This window comes from Onychostruthus taczanowskii, unplaced genomic scaffold, assembly GCF_017590055.1.
Source record: "Onychostruthus taczanowskii isolate IOZ18803 unplaced genomic scaffold, ASM1759005v1 scaffold19, whole genome shotgun sequence".
Taxonomy (NCBI): domain Eukaryota; kingdom Metazoa; phylum Chordata; class Aves; order Passeriformes; family Passeridae; genus Onychostruthus; species Onychostruthus taczanowskii.
In genome coordinates this window covers 6,619,874-6,635,699 of record NW_024499128.1, presented here as the reverse complement: position 1 = coordinate 6,635,699, position 15,826 = coordinate 6,619,874, and the positions used below count along the sequence as shown (strand labels likewise).

Sequence of the window (15,826 nt, the reverse complement as noted above, 5' to 3'; positions counted from 1 at the left end):
GGGCGCGGGCAGCGGCCGCGGGAGCCGGGGGCGTCCGGCCCGGCCCGGCCCCGCAACAGCCTCCGCAGCGGGGTCCCGCAGCATCCCCGGCGCCCTCTCATCCCGCAGCGTCTCTGGTATCCCACCGCATGCCAGGCTCCCACAGAACCCCTGGGTCCCACTCATCTGGCAGCATCTTTGGGATGGCACAGCTTTCCTGGGATTCTGCTCATCACACGGCATCCATGTAGCCCACAGCATCCTGGGGATCCTACGGCATGGCACGATATTCCTGGGTTGCCAGAGCATCCCTGGGATCCAGAGCATCTTACGGTGGTTCTTACCTCCGAGTGTCTTCACACAGATGTGGCTGCTGCACAAAAGCATCCTGGCAGTAGTGAGGGCTCTGGTCACACTGAGGTACCTGTTGAACAGGTTGTTCAGGAAAAAAACCACCACCTCCTGCCTACTGGTTGGACAGTCGGTGGCAGGACATGGCTCATAGAGATGCAGAACTTCTGAGACACCTGCAAAACAGCAGGAGCTCCTAAACAGGAAACAGGCACAAATAAGCAATTATGCACTAAGGTCCCTTTCCACCTGAGCCTCCCTGTGGTCATTTGAGCCAGGGAGGGTGTGAAAAGGGTCAGGAGCTGCAGAATTTCAGTTACCCATTCCAGGCAAAAGTTAAGCTTTGAACACGTTTACCTCTTTTGTTACAGCTGTACTAGGTCTGAATGTTCATATTAAATTTTAATCACTTAAAGACACATTGCAGTTATGTTGGAATAGGAGTAACTCAAACAAGAGCCAGCTTAAACTGAGACTCAGTAAAGACCCACAGAAATAAGAGAGCTGGTACTGAGGATTGGTTTAAAATCTCAAATACTGCATCTGCAAGAAAGATAAATAAATGTACTTAAGCCCAAACAAGAGCCAGCTTAAACTGAGACTCAGTAAAGACCCACAGAAGTAAGAGAGCTGTCTATTCCCAACTGGTACTGAGGATTGTTTTAAAATCTCAAATACTGCATTTGCAAGAAAAATAAATAAATGTACTTAAGCAAATTATTGTTAATCAGTGCTGTTAATCAGTGCTGTTATAAAAGTGATGTAAAAAGCATCCTATCCAAAACAACAAACCAGAGGTTTGGTATTACAGGACTGAAATGATGGGACTCCATGGGGACTTAAAAGCACAAAGCCAGTGAAATCCTTGGTTAGTCCTTACTGAGAAGCATCCAAGCAAGGTCAGAGCCTGCACTCCTGTGAAAAGTGTTGGTGTAACCCAGGATGCATCCTGAGCTATTAGTCCAGTAAAAGTGATATGAAAGATTTATAAATTACTAATTTAGAAGCAAATTGAATGTATGCATGCAGCTAAAATGCTGTCACTGGGAAATAACTTTATTCTTGTGGTTTTCTATTCTGCATTTCTAGGGAGTAAAGGCTTACATGGTACTGCCTGCCTGCAGCACTTGCTGGCTCAGCTGCAGCTCTGTAGTAATAAATTGTGAATTTAACTGCTTTTAATCAAACCTGGATAAGGGTCTCTTATATACAGAGCTTCTTTAAGCTTCCTGTCAATTGCCAGGAATAGGAGACAGGGCTGAGCAGTGCCCCTGCTAAAGGAAGATGTACAGTGGGAGCTCACTTTGTATGGACGAGGACAATCTCCAAAGGCAAATCCATAATCAAGCAGACTCTACTGCTTTCACTGCACACAGAACTATTTGTTTAGTGAAGAGAAAAAAACAAAAAACAGAGTAAAACAAATCTTTGCTTACACAAGCTGCAGTGGTAATTGTGGTTGCTCATGCATTTTCCTGTGTCACTGTGTATTGTCTTTTACCTGCATTGCTGTTGGGTCTCCTGCATATCCCATAGATGTAGAGTGAGAGAATCTCTACAAACTTACTGGTCTTAAAAATCCTGTAAAATGCTAAGAAAAAGGCAAAATGAATACAGAGTGGAGACAATCAGATGGCAGAGCTGTTCCATCATTGCCTTCCATGACCCACTGTGGCCAGTCCAGCTCTCCTGATTCATGTGGGGTGCAAGAGAGGGAGCAGCTGCTCCCTGGTCAGAGCAAAGCTGGATCCCAAGGAAGAACTCCTAACATCTTTAAGGTTTGTCTGGGCTACATCTGGTGTGTACCTGTAGTACAGGTGGCTCACATGGTGCAATCCACTCAAGAAGCAACTGATGTGAGACTTAAGAAAGGGGAAAAGAGAGAGGTTGGATTCTCACTCTTGTCTTGGTGCTTGGCTTCTCTGCTCACCCCAAAATGCAATTCCCTGAACACACAGTGTGTGCCAGCAGTGCTACAGGGTTTGGAGAATGTGACTCCAGAGACCAGTTACAGCTGGCTGAACTCCACCTTCCCACAAGCTCCTTAAAAAACACAAGGTTCAGTTATTTGGTTCAGTTATTTGGTTCAGTTATTATTTATTATTGCATTGAAAGGATATTATTTGATTTACAAACACACATAATGATATTTATTACATTTTTACAAAGCTTCAGAACAATAAAACTATTTTACATAAATATGATTTTCACTCCTCTAATCACCTACTATTTATAAATATTTACTTTCCATATTTTTCCAGTGTTTCACATATCTCTGTAATTCCTCAGGCTAACTGACAGTAGCTGTAGCCGTGGCTTCATCAGAAGAGTTGTTTAGTCACCCTTTTCTTCACTGGAGCTATTGGAATTGTTACAGCATTGTTGTTGTGTGACAGTTCCTCTTCTTCCACCTCCTCACCTTGCTAAATTATCATTTTTAGAAAATTCTTCCCAGCATGAAACATCACTTAATGAAGAGCCATTAAACTATTCCTGCACCCATTTGTGGTGACCTCCTTTGCTATAACACTGTGTTGCTCTTGGAGAACATTTCCTGATACATCCTATGTTTTCACTTTTCTAGTTGTTTTTTGTTTGGGTGTTTTTCTTTCTTAATGAGGTCAGAGAGGTGTCATCATAGTAATATGAATAACAAAGTCCAGAGTGGCTGAGGAATGTACTATGACCAGGTAATTAATACTCAGAAACAAAATGAAGCTTTCTGGAACAGGTGAGTTGTTATTTGGTTTTAGAAGAAAGAAAGAATGATCAAACTTAACAAAATGCCAAAAACAAACACCATTTTAAGGAATGTGTGATCTTCTTGGCAGGTAGGTCTTGTTTTTAGGTAATGATCCACAGAATCTGCAAATGAGAATTTCTTCGGTTTGTAACCGAGTTGATTTCGTGCCTTGTCTATTCGGAAAGTGTGAGTTACAGTGACATTCCACACCTAAAAGCCAAAAGGACAGTTATGGCAGTGACTTTAATATCCAATTTTCTGGAACTTGGATGAAAATATATCAACAATGATATTACAATGGAAACAGAACACAAAACAGAGCTGCAATGCAGACAATCCAAAGGGCATATCATGTCCTTAATGAGAATGTGAGTCAGAAATATATAAACATTATCTTTTTTTTATATATTTACCTCATTCCTTGTCAAGAAAGGTGTAAAGCTAAAAACTGGCTTTAGTATCAGGTGCAAATATTCCATCACTGTGGCTGTGAAACAGAAATTACTTAATGAGACATCTGGTTAACAATAAACTGAGACAATGCTGAGATTATACATCCTGTAATTCCTACTGGCAGAAGGCACTGTTTAATTTATAAAGTACATGATGAGTTTATGAATAGCCTTTCAACTTTATCTGCTATAATTAATACCACATGGCATAAGTGATTATTCTCAATTAAAATAATGTTAATTTAAATAATTCCTACAATTTTGGCCCCTGCATTTTATAAAACCACTATGTATCTTCATAGGAAAAAAAAACCCCAAAAATAAACAACCCACAATAATTAAGAATGTATTTTATTTTTTTTTACCTGCTATATGAGCCAGGAGAACAGGAATATGTATCCAAGGTTTCCTGTAGCCTAATTTTTCAAACTAAAAAGGGTATAAAAAGAAAGAATAACAGAGAACTTATACAATGTTGAAAATGTCATTGAGGCATGAAATTAAAAAAAAATCTTTTTGATAAAACTTGTATCTAAACTTTTTTTTCCAGCTCATCTTCCTGTCAATACAGGTAGTAAGAAATGTAATTGAAGCCCACCACTCATTCTTTGGTGCCCACCTTTCACCCTTCATCTGCAATTGGACAGTAAAGGGGAGCAAAAGCCATTTCCAAGGGGGAAGTGACCCAGACTGGAATACTGAACTACAGTTCAATACAGGCCCAGTTTTCTGCTGCAGTCATTTCCTGTGCTGGCATTGCAGGATCAAAACTTTGGCATGCTCCTAGAATCCCAGCCCGATATTTCTGAAAATACAGTGCTGTTTCTTTTTAGCTTCTAAGATAAGATTTTCACTGGGCTTCCCCTCTGTGCTGCAGCTGATGCCAGGACAAAGGGATAAGCAGTGGCTGTGAGAGTCCTGCCAGATGCCAGTGGCAGAGCTTGTGGGTTTGCTTCATGAAGTGCTCTGTCCTGCAGCAGGTTCTGGACCTCCCACCTAAATCCTCTCAAAGCAATAAGGCCAAACTCCACAGTTACACATATCCAAAACTTCTCTTAACACCAGTGGAACTTTGGGATATGCAGGGAAAACAGGACTGAGTTTAATGTTAAGTAATTCAGTAATTTCTGTGCACTGAACTTAATTTAGTTGGTCTGGTGTGTCAGTCAGTGACAGGACTTGTGCCCACACGGTGCTAGGAGCTGCAAGGCTGTGCAGTACCTACCAAAGGCACAATCCACTCAGAGAAGATGACATTTTCACCATCATGGATGTAATAAGCCTGGCCACTCTGGTAAAGAAGCAGAGAAAAACAGTGACAAAACTGTGCACAGGATGGCATTTTCTGTCTCTCCCATATCTACCTACCTGTCATGATTTTGTGAGCCTGCACAAGGTGTCTGTACACAGAGGAAACTGCCTTCACTGGGCTTCACTGTGGTAACCCCACAGTGGTGGCAGGGCTCATGATGATTAACCATGGTGCAGTGTAGATCAGAGCTCAGTTTCCCCATGTAGTAGCCCAGCTGTTGGAGCATTATGTTCTTCATGATGTGCTGGGCACAGAATGACCTTTGTGAGTCCAGCAGAAGGGGCAGCACTGATGGCATTTAACAAACACAGCTCTGAGGTCGAGTTCCAGCTGTGCTCTGGATGAGGAGTTTGCCCAGCTCTGAGTGCCAGGAGCACCTGAGCACCCAAGCAAACCTGGGACTCTGGGAATGGCATCAATCTAAAACAGCTGCGTGGCTTCCAGGTGCTGAACTAATTGAGAACACATGGAGAGGTGTTCCCCTGTGTCAGTACCTGTTGTCTGTATGTTCCTACCAATCTAAATGAATCTGGGACCTTCAGGAACTGTGAATGAAGCAGCTGCTGTAATATTGTCAGTTCTGTAATGCTTCACAGTCCTCAGGTTGGTCTTGCAATTGTGAACAACAGAACAAAAAGAAAAACATTTAAAAATTGTCCATTAAAATTGTCCAATCTCTTTTTGGAATTTTCAGCTCTGAAAATTAAACTGGAATGCCTCAGAATGGTTGCTCTAAATTTTATGCATCTAGGTCAGAACCTATTTCAAGAGAATAACAGGATATATAGATTTGTGTAGTGGTGAATTAATGATATATTAAGCTAGTTAAAAATACAGTTTCCTCCAGTAACCCAGGAAATTATGTATTTTCAAACCAAACAAAAACATCCTCAAAATATGAGCGAAATGTATTTGCATTTGCACTGTCTGTGTGCCTCTGGAGCTACACACCATTTTAGAGAATTTAGCATATGACTTTTTGGACACTCTTTGATCTCAAAACATCAAAAATTAAGCCTGTTTGAGAACTCAAGCTAGTAGTGATTATATTGTTTACTTACAGCTACATAGCCCTTCTCAGAGGTGAGAGCCTCAGCAGCCAGTAAATGAGCTTGCACTAGATTTCCTATGTGAACCCAGTTCATCTGAACTTTGTGATTCCCAAACTTGAAGTTAAAAAGTCTCCGCTGGATATTTATCTGTAGAAACAGAAAACACGAGATAACTACATTATTCCTTTATTATGCATGATAATATGATTTTGGCTCAACCCAAATACTTGGAATTTGCTGTATTTGTGTGCAATTACAGCACAAGAAACCTGTCACAAGAGAAACCCCAACTAGTGGGTGGTTTTGGAAATGAAAGATGGTTGCACTGATAGGCAGTGGCAAAATATAGTGACATTATATTTTTCGGCAGAAAGTAAAGTGCATATTTAAAAGACAATTTCCATTAAATGATAGGGTTGCAAACCTAGTTCTTTTACCATGGCATTTCAGCCTTCCACTTTTCACTGAGAAGCCCAGCTTGGTCCTGGCCCGCAGTGCTGCTTTCCTGCTATTTGTTACCCTGCACCACATCCCCTGTCCCCAGGCTTTCAGCACATTCCTGCAGGAATGGTTAAGAACTGCAATCAAGGTACTACCGCTTGTGTTATGCCCTTACAACTACTTGTGGTGTCCTCCAGAGCTGACTACAAAACACATACGGCTACTCGAGGCAGGTGCCGCTGCTCTTCTGGTCCATAGATGCCCGGCGGGCGAAGCACACACGTGTGGAGCTTGTCCCCTCCTTGGAGAGAGAGCAACAGGTGACTGTCAGACAGCTGTGACAGCAGCAAAGGGCTGACACACATTGGCTGAATTTTACACTGTCAAAATTAAGGCTCATTTTGACCATTCTGAGTGGTTCGGCTTCCTGGGAACTTGATTTTATTTTTGTGTGAGATTGAATTCAGTAGTCGTGACAGACCTGAGCCTAGCAGCCTGAAAACCTTCTTGGGATTACAAGAAGAACCCATTGGACAGTGCTTACAAATTGGTATTATCAGAACAGCTAATTATCCACTGAAGAAAGGAATAGAAACAAATAAATCCTTATTTCAGTTAAAGTATACTATTGATGAATGAGCAACTAGAGAAAGGAATGCCCATTAGCACTCCTAATGATAGAAAAGCCCCAAATGCTTTATATGTACCTTTGAGTAAAGTTCCATTAGCAGCAAGAACCATTTGGTCTGCAATTGCCTTGGTTCTGGAATAATGATTAAATTGCTATAAGGAAGCAGAATAAGATAATTATTGAATCTGTAAAGGCAACCTTATTGTATGACTGACAACATTTCAATCTAGCCAGCTCACAGATATCAGCTGTGATATCTATATACTATATTAGTAAGATTTAATAAATATATAGTTTGTTTATGACAAAAAAATACTTAGACTTCAGTGGCTCAAGTTTAGCTTCAGAGTGAATTTAAGTCCATTTGTATTTACTTAGCTCACTTTTTATGCTGAATGTACTGAGAACATCCACAGTAAAACAGCTTTTACTCTCACAACAGCCTTTACACAATGTACCCTTTGGAGCACAGTAAATGCCACACCATCCCATGGACAAAGTACCTTTTCCAGTGGAAAATATGGTACAGTTTCTTCATCTCCTTCTTCAATAGGATTCCCTCCAAACACCACATTCACTGTACTGGTATATATCAGTCTAGGGATATTTCTTTGTTTGCAGACTACAGTGATACACAAAATAAATTATTTTAAAACAAAAATAAAGAGGGAGAAATAGCTGAACTGGCAGATTTTGTTTTTGAAAACAAACATTACAATTATAGAAGAAAAGGTAATACTTTAATTTTAATGTTACCTTATCATTTAATATAATACTATCTTCCATTCAGCTGGAATTTTTCATCGAATATGTGAATATTACACATTGTAGTCACCAACTGTTTCATGATGATGTACCTGTAACTATCACATCACTGGATTGCAGTCAGGGTAGAGGAATTATCTCAGTGGGGGGAAATTCCCCCTTGAGAAACCTTTCTTAAAATATGTTCATTTTACAAACTGAATACAAAGGAGATGAGTAAGAACATTTGTTGTGGTCCAGCCCTTGGGGCAGTGCTGTGGGGAGCAGCCACTCCAAGGCCACTGAGGAGGGTTCCATGAGCTGCCTCTTGCACCCCACTTTGATGGAACACACAGGAGCAGGGGCCAGCTCTGCCCACGTGCCACACCACTGCCTTTGTCTCAGTCTGTTCACAGTGACAAATGATGTGTTAACAGGAAAACATGCTCTGCTAGTGTATAATCAGCCGTGCTTTAAATACAAACGAAATTAATGTTATTTGCAAAACAAAGACTTAATTATGGATTCCAGTCCTGTGTAGCTAAGACATCTAGCTAAATTCTGCTGCATGTCTGTCATTGCAAACTTGAATAATGTAAATTTCCTTCTCATTTAACAATATTTCTAAAGTTGAAGAGAATTAAAATGCAAACTCAGGAATTTTTAGAATTTACAGAGCAGTCTGTCCTGCTGGTTCATTGGCTCATTTTGAAAATAAGAAATGTTTATTGTTGTAAATATTTGGGAAAAAATACAGTAATAAGGTGTATGATTACAATGTAGATGAGCAGGTTCATGCTCCTCCCAGTGTCTTGGTTTGCTGGGAGCCTATGGAAATTTGACATGACATGTTTCTGTGGGTTTGGAGGTTGGGGAAGGAAGAAGGCAATATGTGGCAACTCTTCCTTCTAACTAGTTTAGAGATTTTTTTGCCTACTATTCCATTTCTGCATTTTTTTTTTCAGTAATAACACACAGGCAGAATGAAAATTAGTCTAAATAAAAGCTGGTTTTGCCATTTTACTGCCTTTTTTTTTCTCACTTGTTTTTTGAGGGAAAAACAAAGAGAAGGTAGCTTTGGTATTTACAGTACACTCAGGAAACGTTCTTTCTGGAATTTAATATACTGAAAGAGATCTACTGGCATCTTCCAGAGACAGTAATTAAGAATCTGTATATAATAAAAAGGGATCACAGTAAGCAGAAAGGATGGAAAGTTTTCTGTATTAATGTGATAAAATAATAGCTAAATATACTTACACGTGTGGTGCCTGTTACCAGATGTTTATGACACAACAAACAGTACAATAGCTCTCATGTTATTTCTATGAGGAAAGAGGATAACACTTCTCCATTACACAGAGTAAAGGCAAAAATAACCAGTACATGGAGGAGAGCTTTAGTTGGACTGCCAAGGAATGAAGTCCAGGTTGAAAATCTATCCCCATTTCAAACCAGTGGCAAATCTACCAGCTTTAATGGGACCTGCATACTCAGGTTTACATCATACTCTGACAGGAGGCAGAGAAGAGCCTCATTTTACTGTCTGATCTCCACAGGAAACATCCAGTTAGAAAGTTTTTTAATTCATGATTTGGCTCTGATGCAGAGAAAGAAAATCTAGGTACCTACCATCAATTATTATTTTTGTGCCTCCAACATTTATGGATTCAATCTGATCTTTCTTTTGAAGCTAGAAATAGAATTTGCACAAGATTGAATTAATCAAACAAGTCACATTTACCATATGATGGTTACAACTGCCAGATCTAGAATAGCCGAGCTCTTTTTGTGATACATGTTACAGTTCTGTCTGTTTGACATACAGTGATTTCTGACAGTTCTCAGTTTTACTGTCTTGTTCAGTATATGAGCAAAGAAAGTTGAAAAATGAAAGATAAAGTGCATCTAAAAGGAAATAATGATACTTCAATATTTTGTCACACTCCAGACAATCCATGATACAGAAACAAGAATTACAGGCAGGGGTTATGCTCCCTGAAAGCTTTCACAAGTTCTTGTTCCAGTGGCAATCTGTCCTGTTCCTAGAAATAAATTAGTAGGTTCATGATTTTTTGATAACACCTTCTGTGACTATCATTGTAATTCAGCATAACATATTGATTGTGGTCTGTTTCCTCATGACTGAGTTCACAAGAAGAAAATGCATCAGTATTAGTTTTAGATCAATGCTGTCACTCTTCTTCAGATCAGAGAAAAAGGCTACACCTTCCTATCCAAGATCTTTAAACTATGATCTCATTTTTCTAGAATATTTTGTAGTACATTTCTTTCACACTTTGACTTTATTATTTAAAGAATACCTCCCTTATTTCCTGTATGGATGACTTGGCCTTTATAACAACTTCTGACATAAATATTATAAAATTGCATTCATTGTTACAAGCAGACAGATTTTTCCTTCTCAAAAATAGCCAAAGAAAACTTTAAGAAAATGGTACTTGCTTGTTCCAATCCTGACATGCCACATGCAGCTACATGGAAAACACAGTCAACCCCTTCACATGCTTTGAACACTGCTTCATAATCCCTCACATCACCCTGTAAAACGAGAAAAGAATGGATTTTTGACAGGTAGAGCTCCTACATTCTCTATAGAACTGTATTCACTATGGCTAGTATGGAAAATCTAAAGGTATTCTGGTCTGTCTTTACAGTATTTAACAACAATTAAATATTATGAGCAGGCAGAAAAAGCAATGACTAAGAATTTTGCCAGTATTTTGTTGCAAAACAAAGAAAGATGACTCTTGTTGGCTTTAATTATAATGCATATTTTCACACTTAGTCCTGCAGCCTCCAGGCTGGCAAAACTTGTTTGACTTGAATGGGAGCAGCAAGTGCTCGAGGGCTGCAGAATGCAGCCCCAGGGACAATAAATCACAGCAGGAAGGGTTCAGCTGTCTGCCTTGGAATCACCAAATATTTCAAAATATTAGATATTATATTATTTCCTGCAATGAAATGGATAGAATAACATAGAATAATTGATAGAATAATATTGAGCTAATCTAACCAGTCTTTTTAACTCTCAATTTTTTTCTCCTAAGGTTGCCAAAGTATTTCACAAATACAGTTGACTTACACCTCCCACCCTCACTGCAATGCTACAGGAGATAACCAGTATAAACAATATTAGCCATCTTCAAATCACTGCTCAAGGCTCAACCCTCTGAAGTCACTTATTCATTTACTAGGACTCCATAGTTCAATTTCCAGGTAACTCTCTTACACTTTGTAATATTTATTCTTTCTAAATTGATTTATTAAAAAACTCTGTTCTAGAAGATAATTTGTGAGAAGCTCGAGTCCCCTTTAGAAGATGTAAATTGCCATCAGTCCACAAACTTAAATTAAATTATGTAGACTTATAGCATTAACAAATCAAACTTATGGTGTTTGAGTAGTTCTTCAATAATACTTTATCCCTCTTCCATATTCTGTAAAAGTTGTTTATGAAACTGAATTTAAAAACATCCTGGGTCAGACAAGTTCTACTTAGCCTGGTATTCTGCTCTCCCCAGAATCATTTATCCCCTCTGCTGCCCTTCCACCTGCCCCAAAGGAGAAAACCAGGCATCACAATGTCAGCCCGCAGGACCAAGGTCCTGCCATCAGCTTCCCAGTTCCAGCGGGGGTGGCAAACGCTCTTACAGGGAATGCTCAGAAGAGACCAGCTGAGCAATACCCTGGGTCTAGCCAGAATTTGTGTGACATGACAGGAGCAGCCAGAAAGTGCCCCCAGAGCCCAAACCTGAGCACCTGGAGCAGCTGTGAGAGGAACTCAGGAATGTGTCCTCCACACATGGCAGTGAGCTGTCAAATGCTGGAGACCTCTTGTGTTCCTCCTTTTTTTAGACACAGTACTTCCTTGAATTGTTCAAAATCAAAAAGATCAGTGCTCATACATGGGTGCTGCAGGAAGAGCATGAACATGGCAAGCAAATGTGGAGCTTTCTCCAGAATGCTCTTCTAGTCTTGAAGCATTTTCATTCAGAAGATTTCTTGAACCTAATTTAATTTATCTATTCAGCAGTTTCCAATGGAGGTAAATTTTTCTTGAGGCTTGGTCCATGTCTTTTACTCACTGCACGAAAAGCCACATCCTTTTGTTTGTACTGAACTGACTCCTCATTCCTGATGGCCCTTCCTTCTTGTACTGGAAGGACAGTGGACAATGCCACTCACAGCCTGTAGAGCCCTCCCAGTCCTGAGTCACCTCTTTCCCAGCCTGGAAATCCCAGAAATCCCAGTTTCCTCAATCATTCTCTGCATGGCAGTAGTTTGGCATTGTGATTCCTGTTATTGTCCTGTCTTGGCTCTCACCTTTTTACTTGAAAAATTCCCCTGAGCAGGAACCTTTGTCCCTTCATTGTTCAGTTTCCCCTGGGCACTGAATGGCACCTCCCAGCAGAGCATCACTGGTGACACTGGAGACCCTGGGACCCTGTTTGCCATCCCTTAATCAGGTACTTATGCATGCAAGGACCTTTCACCACAGCTTCTTCTTGTCCTGAAAGGCTTTTCCATAAATGTTTTAATCAAAGGTCCTTAAGAGGAAGCCTTGGTAATGAGCATCAGACATGGAACTCCAACATACCTTGAAAAAATCTGCTCCGTGTGGAATTTCCCATTTAGGTTTCCGAAGATCAAACAGCACAACAGCAATTCCCGAGCTAACAAGGGCACATCCCAGATGGTACCCCAGGTAGCCTCCACCTCCTGTCACCATTGTCCTGCTGCTCCTGGGAGCCAGCAGCCCAGCAGCCTCTGTCACTTGGCTCTCGCAGGGTGGGCTGCTCTGGAGCTCTTCCGCGGATCCCTCTGGCATCACGACTGCAACAGAGAAAATCTCTTGAAAATTCCTGCATAATGCTTTGAGGTCTGGGTAATTTCAATTACTTTCACATTACAATGCTCCCATACTAGTTTTATTATCTTAGTATGTTTAAAATGTATAAATTCGTAATTTTGGTGATGGGTTTTCTATGTATAATGTTTAATAAGTCTGAATACTTTTATATTCCAAGATTAGAATTTTCCTCATATCCCTAAATTTCATATAATATAGAAATGAAGAGAAATTACAGGATTTTAGAGCCACTATAATTACCTAACCTTAACAGCTGTGATGATATTTTTTTAACACTTGGTTTAATCAAACATTTTATCCTTGAAAGCTCATTAACTTCTGATATATTAATGCCAAATGGATGTTATCCTACTAGTCAGGAAAACAAACCAAGACAGTAGATAAGCAATATAAGAAAAAATTCATTCTAGTTCTAAAATCAACTTTATTTCACATTTGGGTCTTTAGCAATGATAAAAATTTGTTACCATTTTAAGTTTTTCTGGTTATATATTAAATATATTGCTTTTTCTGTCCAGTTGTCACTAACTTTTGACCATATTGTTCTTAGTAGGGCATTCATAGACAGCCAAACCAACAAGGGGCAGAAGAGATAAGCTGTCTGCCCTGTGGGTTCATCTAGTTGGGAAAACTGATTAGAACATCATTCTAAGATAACAACTGCATGGGAGTTACCCATCTGTACAGCTTACTCTGTATTGCAAATCAATTTATTCAACATTAATCACTTGGCATCACAAAATTTAATTTTCCCACACAGAGAGCCCCTGTTGTCCTGATTCCATGCTTGGCCTTTGCTCATTGGGATCTAGGCTCTTACACTCCAAACAAAAATCCAGAAGAAATCTGCAATCAGTCATGTCACCACAAAGTGGGAACCAAATGGGGTGCTTGCAGTCTAGTACAGGAACATGGACCCAATCTCTGCAGATTGTGTTGGTTTTCTCACAGTTGGAGAGCTCCTCATACGAGAGGAGCCTCACAGTTCAGTACAGTTTGCTCTCAGCCATTTACACCGGGCTGCAGCAGAGCCCAGGCAGAAACAGGGCAGGGCTGGGAGCTGGCAGCTCTGTCACTTCCAGGTGACAAAAAAATTCTAGAAAACAACACAAAATGCAGCCACAGCACACAAAATTATGGACTACATTAGCCATTGCCTACTTAGTATTTTATACTTTTATTTGTGATATTCTTCTTATTTTATATGTTGGGTTGTAGATTTCAGACACAGGAAAGGACCATACTCTCTATGCTGTTACATGGTTTTAACACCAATGTCAGCTCACTCAGCTCAGTAAACTGAGTGGCATAACAGTGTAAAACACAAGCTCCTTATGTTGAAAAACATCCTGACACTTCAAAAATGAAAAATAATTCATGTTTCCAAACAAAATTTAAATTAGAATTAACATAATACAACTAAAACAAGTATGCTGTCCTGTTCAAGCAAGGAAACATAAATTTGTATCTCTAGAGTATGCTGTGCAGGAGTCTTAAGCAACATAAAATTCTTTTGCCTTCTGAGAAAAAGCATCTTTTCATAAACTGTAAGGAGAAGTCAAGTCAAGCTTATCACATATATTATAAAAAGACATTTGAGAAATGGTATATATTTGAATATTTCTCATTAATACCTCCTTAAGGTTTTAGCAAGCTGGATGTTGCATAAAAAAGTTTAAAGTTTTCTAGAAATCTCTTTCTTAAAAGCACTAATAGCATTAGTGTATTAATCTTCTTCATGGATTTAGAAAATTGTTTTCTAATTTTCTATTTTCTTTTTGAAAATGCTTCTTTTCAGAAGCAGTAACTTGCTTTGTTCTCTGAATTTATAGGAGCTATTCTTATTTATTAATGTATTCTGCATGATGAGCACAGTCACATCTCATGCAGCACATGTGGTGTGAGTTGCTCTTAGCTCCCCTACTGTCATTTCAAAGATCAGAAATGTTCTAATTACATCCCATAAAAAGTTACAGTCAAACACATCAGGTTTTTAAAAACAGCTAAAGAAGTAGTAAGTACCCTTGGTAGAATCCTGCTGTCAGAGCTCTCCCAGGCCTTCCTGTGCAGGTGGGAGGGTGAGATGTCTCTGTGCTGGACAATTCGTGACTCAAGGGCATCCGGTGCTCTCAGGCAGGCAGAGGAGTTCCCGTGTGCTCAGGCCTTTTGCTCTTCCTGCTCCTTTGTAGCTGGTGCTTGGCTGGGAGTCAAAAAAGGGCAGGGCTTAATTGGTACATAATTTACGTTCCTTTTCAGGAAAAAAAATTAAAAATTCTCCACATCAGACCATTCTTAACAGGATGGTAGCTCTCACAAACCTGGTAAAAGTGTAAGACACTGCACAGCACAAATAAACCATTGGTACCATCATTCTGTAGATAAGCTGCTAGAGAAGGAACAAAAATCCTGTTTGGCAGTGCTACTCAGCACTTTCATTCTGACTTTTATATCTCCATCCCCAACCCAATTTTGCATTTGCAGAGAGGCTTAATTGTAGGCACATGGGTTGTTCTCTGGCTTCCAAGATGAATATGAAGGTAATAAACTACCTTGTGCTTAACAGAACAGGAAAATAGGCACATGGGTTGTTCTCTGGCTTCCAAGATGAATATGAAGGTAATAAGGTAATAAACTACCTTGTGCATAACAGAACAGGAAAAGGTGATGTCCTGTTAAATAATGTGTTTCAAATGAATGATGAATTAATGAAATTATTAATAGTTATATATGTCCTCTGTCCTAAGATTTTAAAGCACTTTTAAAACATATGCTTTTGCAAGTTAAACAATGAGAAATCAAAGCCAACATTTTTAAATGGGTGTGTCTAAAATTAAGTCTCAAAACAGTAGTTAAGATGCTAAAGAAACACTCCCACATCTAAATATAAATTACTACAATTTTCAATGTTTTCATGTTGGAAATATCTTAAGTGCATAGGTAACCAGTTGCAAGTTAAATGTAATTTAATGTCCATGTGCTGACAAGAACTCAAACTGACACCTAGGCAAATGTATTTCACATAATGTGTATGTTCTAAAGTTCCTATCATTGGCATTAGAACCAGAATATTGAACCTGTCAAATTAATCTGCACTTCTTGGACTGCTGAGTGAGTGACAAGCTCAGTTCACAGGAAAATCCCCAAGAACACCAAACTGTCTGTTTTGAGCTGTCCACAGCCATGACAGCTTTTACCATTTAATGCAAGAAATAAAGTGCCTGTTCTAT

At 39.5% G+C, this 15,826-nt stretch overlaps 1 protein-coding gene across 1 annotated transcript; it reads right to left on the bottom strand.

Annotated features, from left to right (window-relative positions):
* Positions 1-3,079: 3,079 nt before the first annotated feature.
* Positions 3,080-12,557, bottom strand: LOC121334547 (putative short-chain dehydrogenase/reductase family 42E member 2). Its single transcript, XM_041401799.1, has 11 exons — positions 12,327-12,557; positions 10,172-10,267; positions 9,338-9,398; positions 7,465-7,583; positions 7,038-7,113; positions 6,549-6,631; positions 5,899-6,036; positions 4,751-4,816; positions 3,891-3,954; positions 3,487-3,560; positions 3,080-3,283 (listed from the first exon to the last, which is right to left on the bottom strand). Exons 1-11 carry the CDS (start codon positions 12,555-12,557, stop codon positions 3,080-3,082), a joined length of 1,212 nt encoding a protein of 403 aa, XP_041257733.1.
* Between the last annotated feature and the right edge of the window lie 3,269 nt (positions 12,558-15,826).

Bases quoted from the DNA above. Each gene is read 5' to 3' on its own strand.
- LOC121334547 (XM_041401799.1), bottom strand. From the start codon at position 12,557: ATGCCAGAGGGATCCGCGGAAGAGCTCCAGAGCAGCCCACCCTGCGAG. The intron at 6,632-7,037 runs GTACATATAAAG...TCTCTCTCCAAG, and splicing joins TAATGGAACTTTACTCAAAG to GAGGGGACAAGCTCCACACG. The intron at 6,037-6,548 runs GTATGTGTTTTG...CTGTTTCTACAG, and splicing joins GGCACCTGCCTCGAGTAGCC to ATAAATATCCAGCGGAGACT.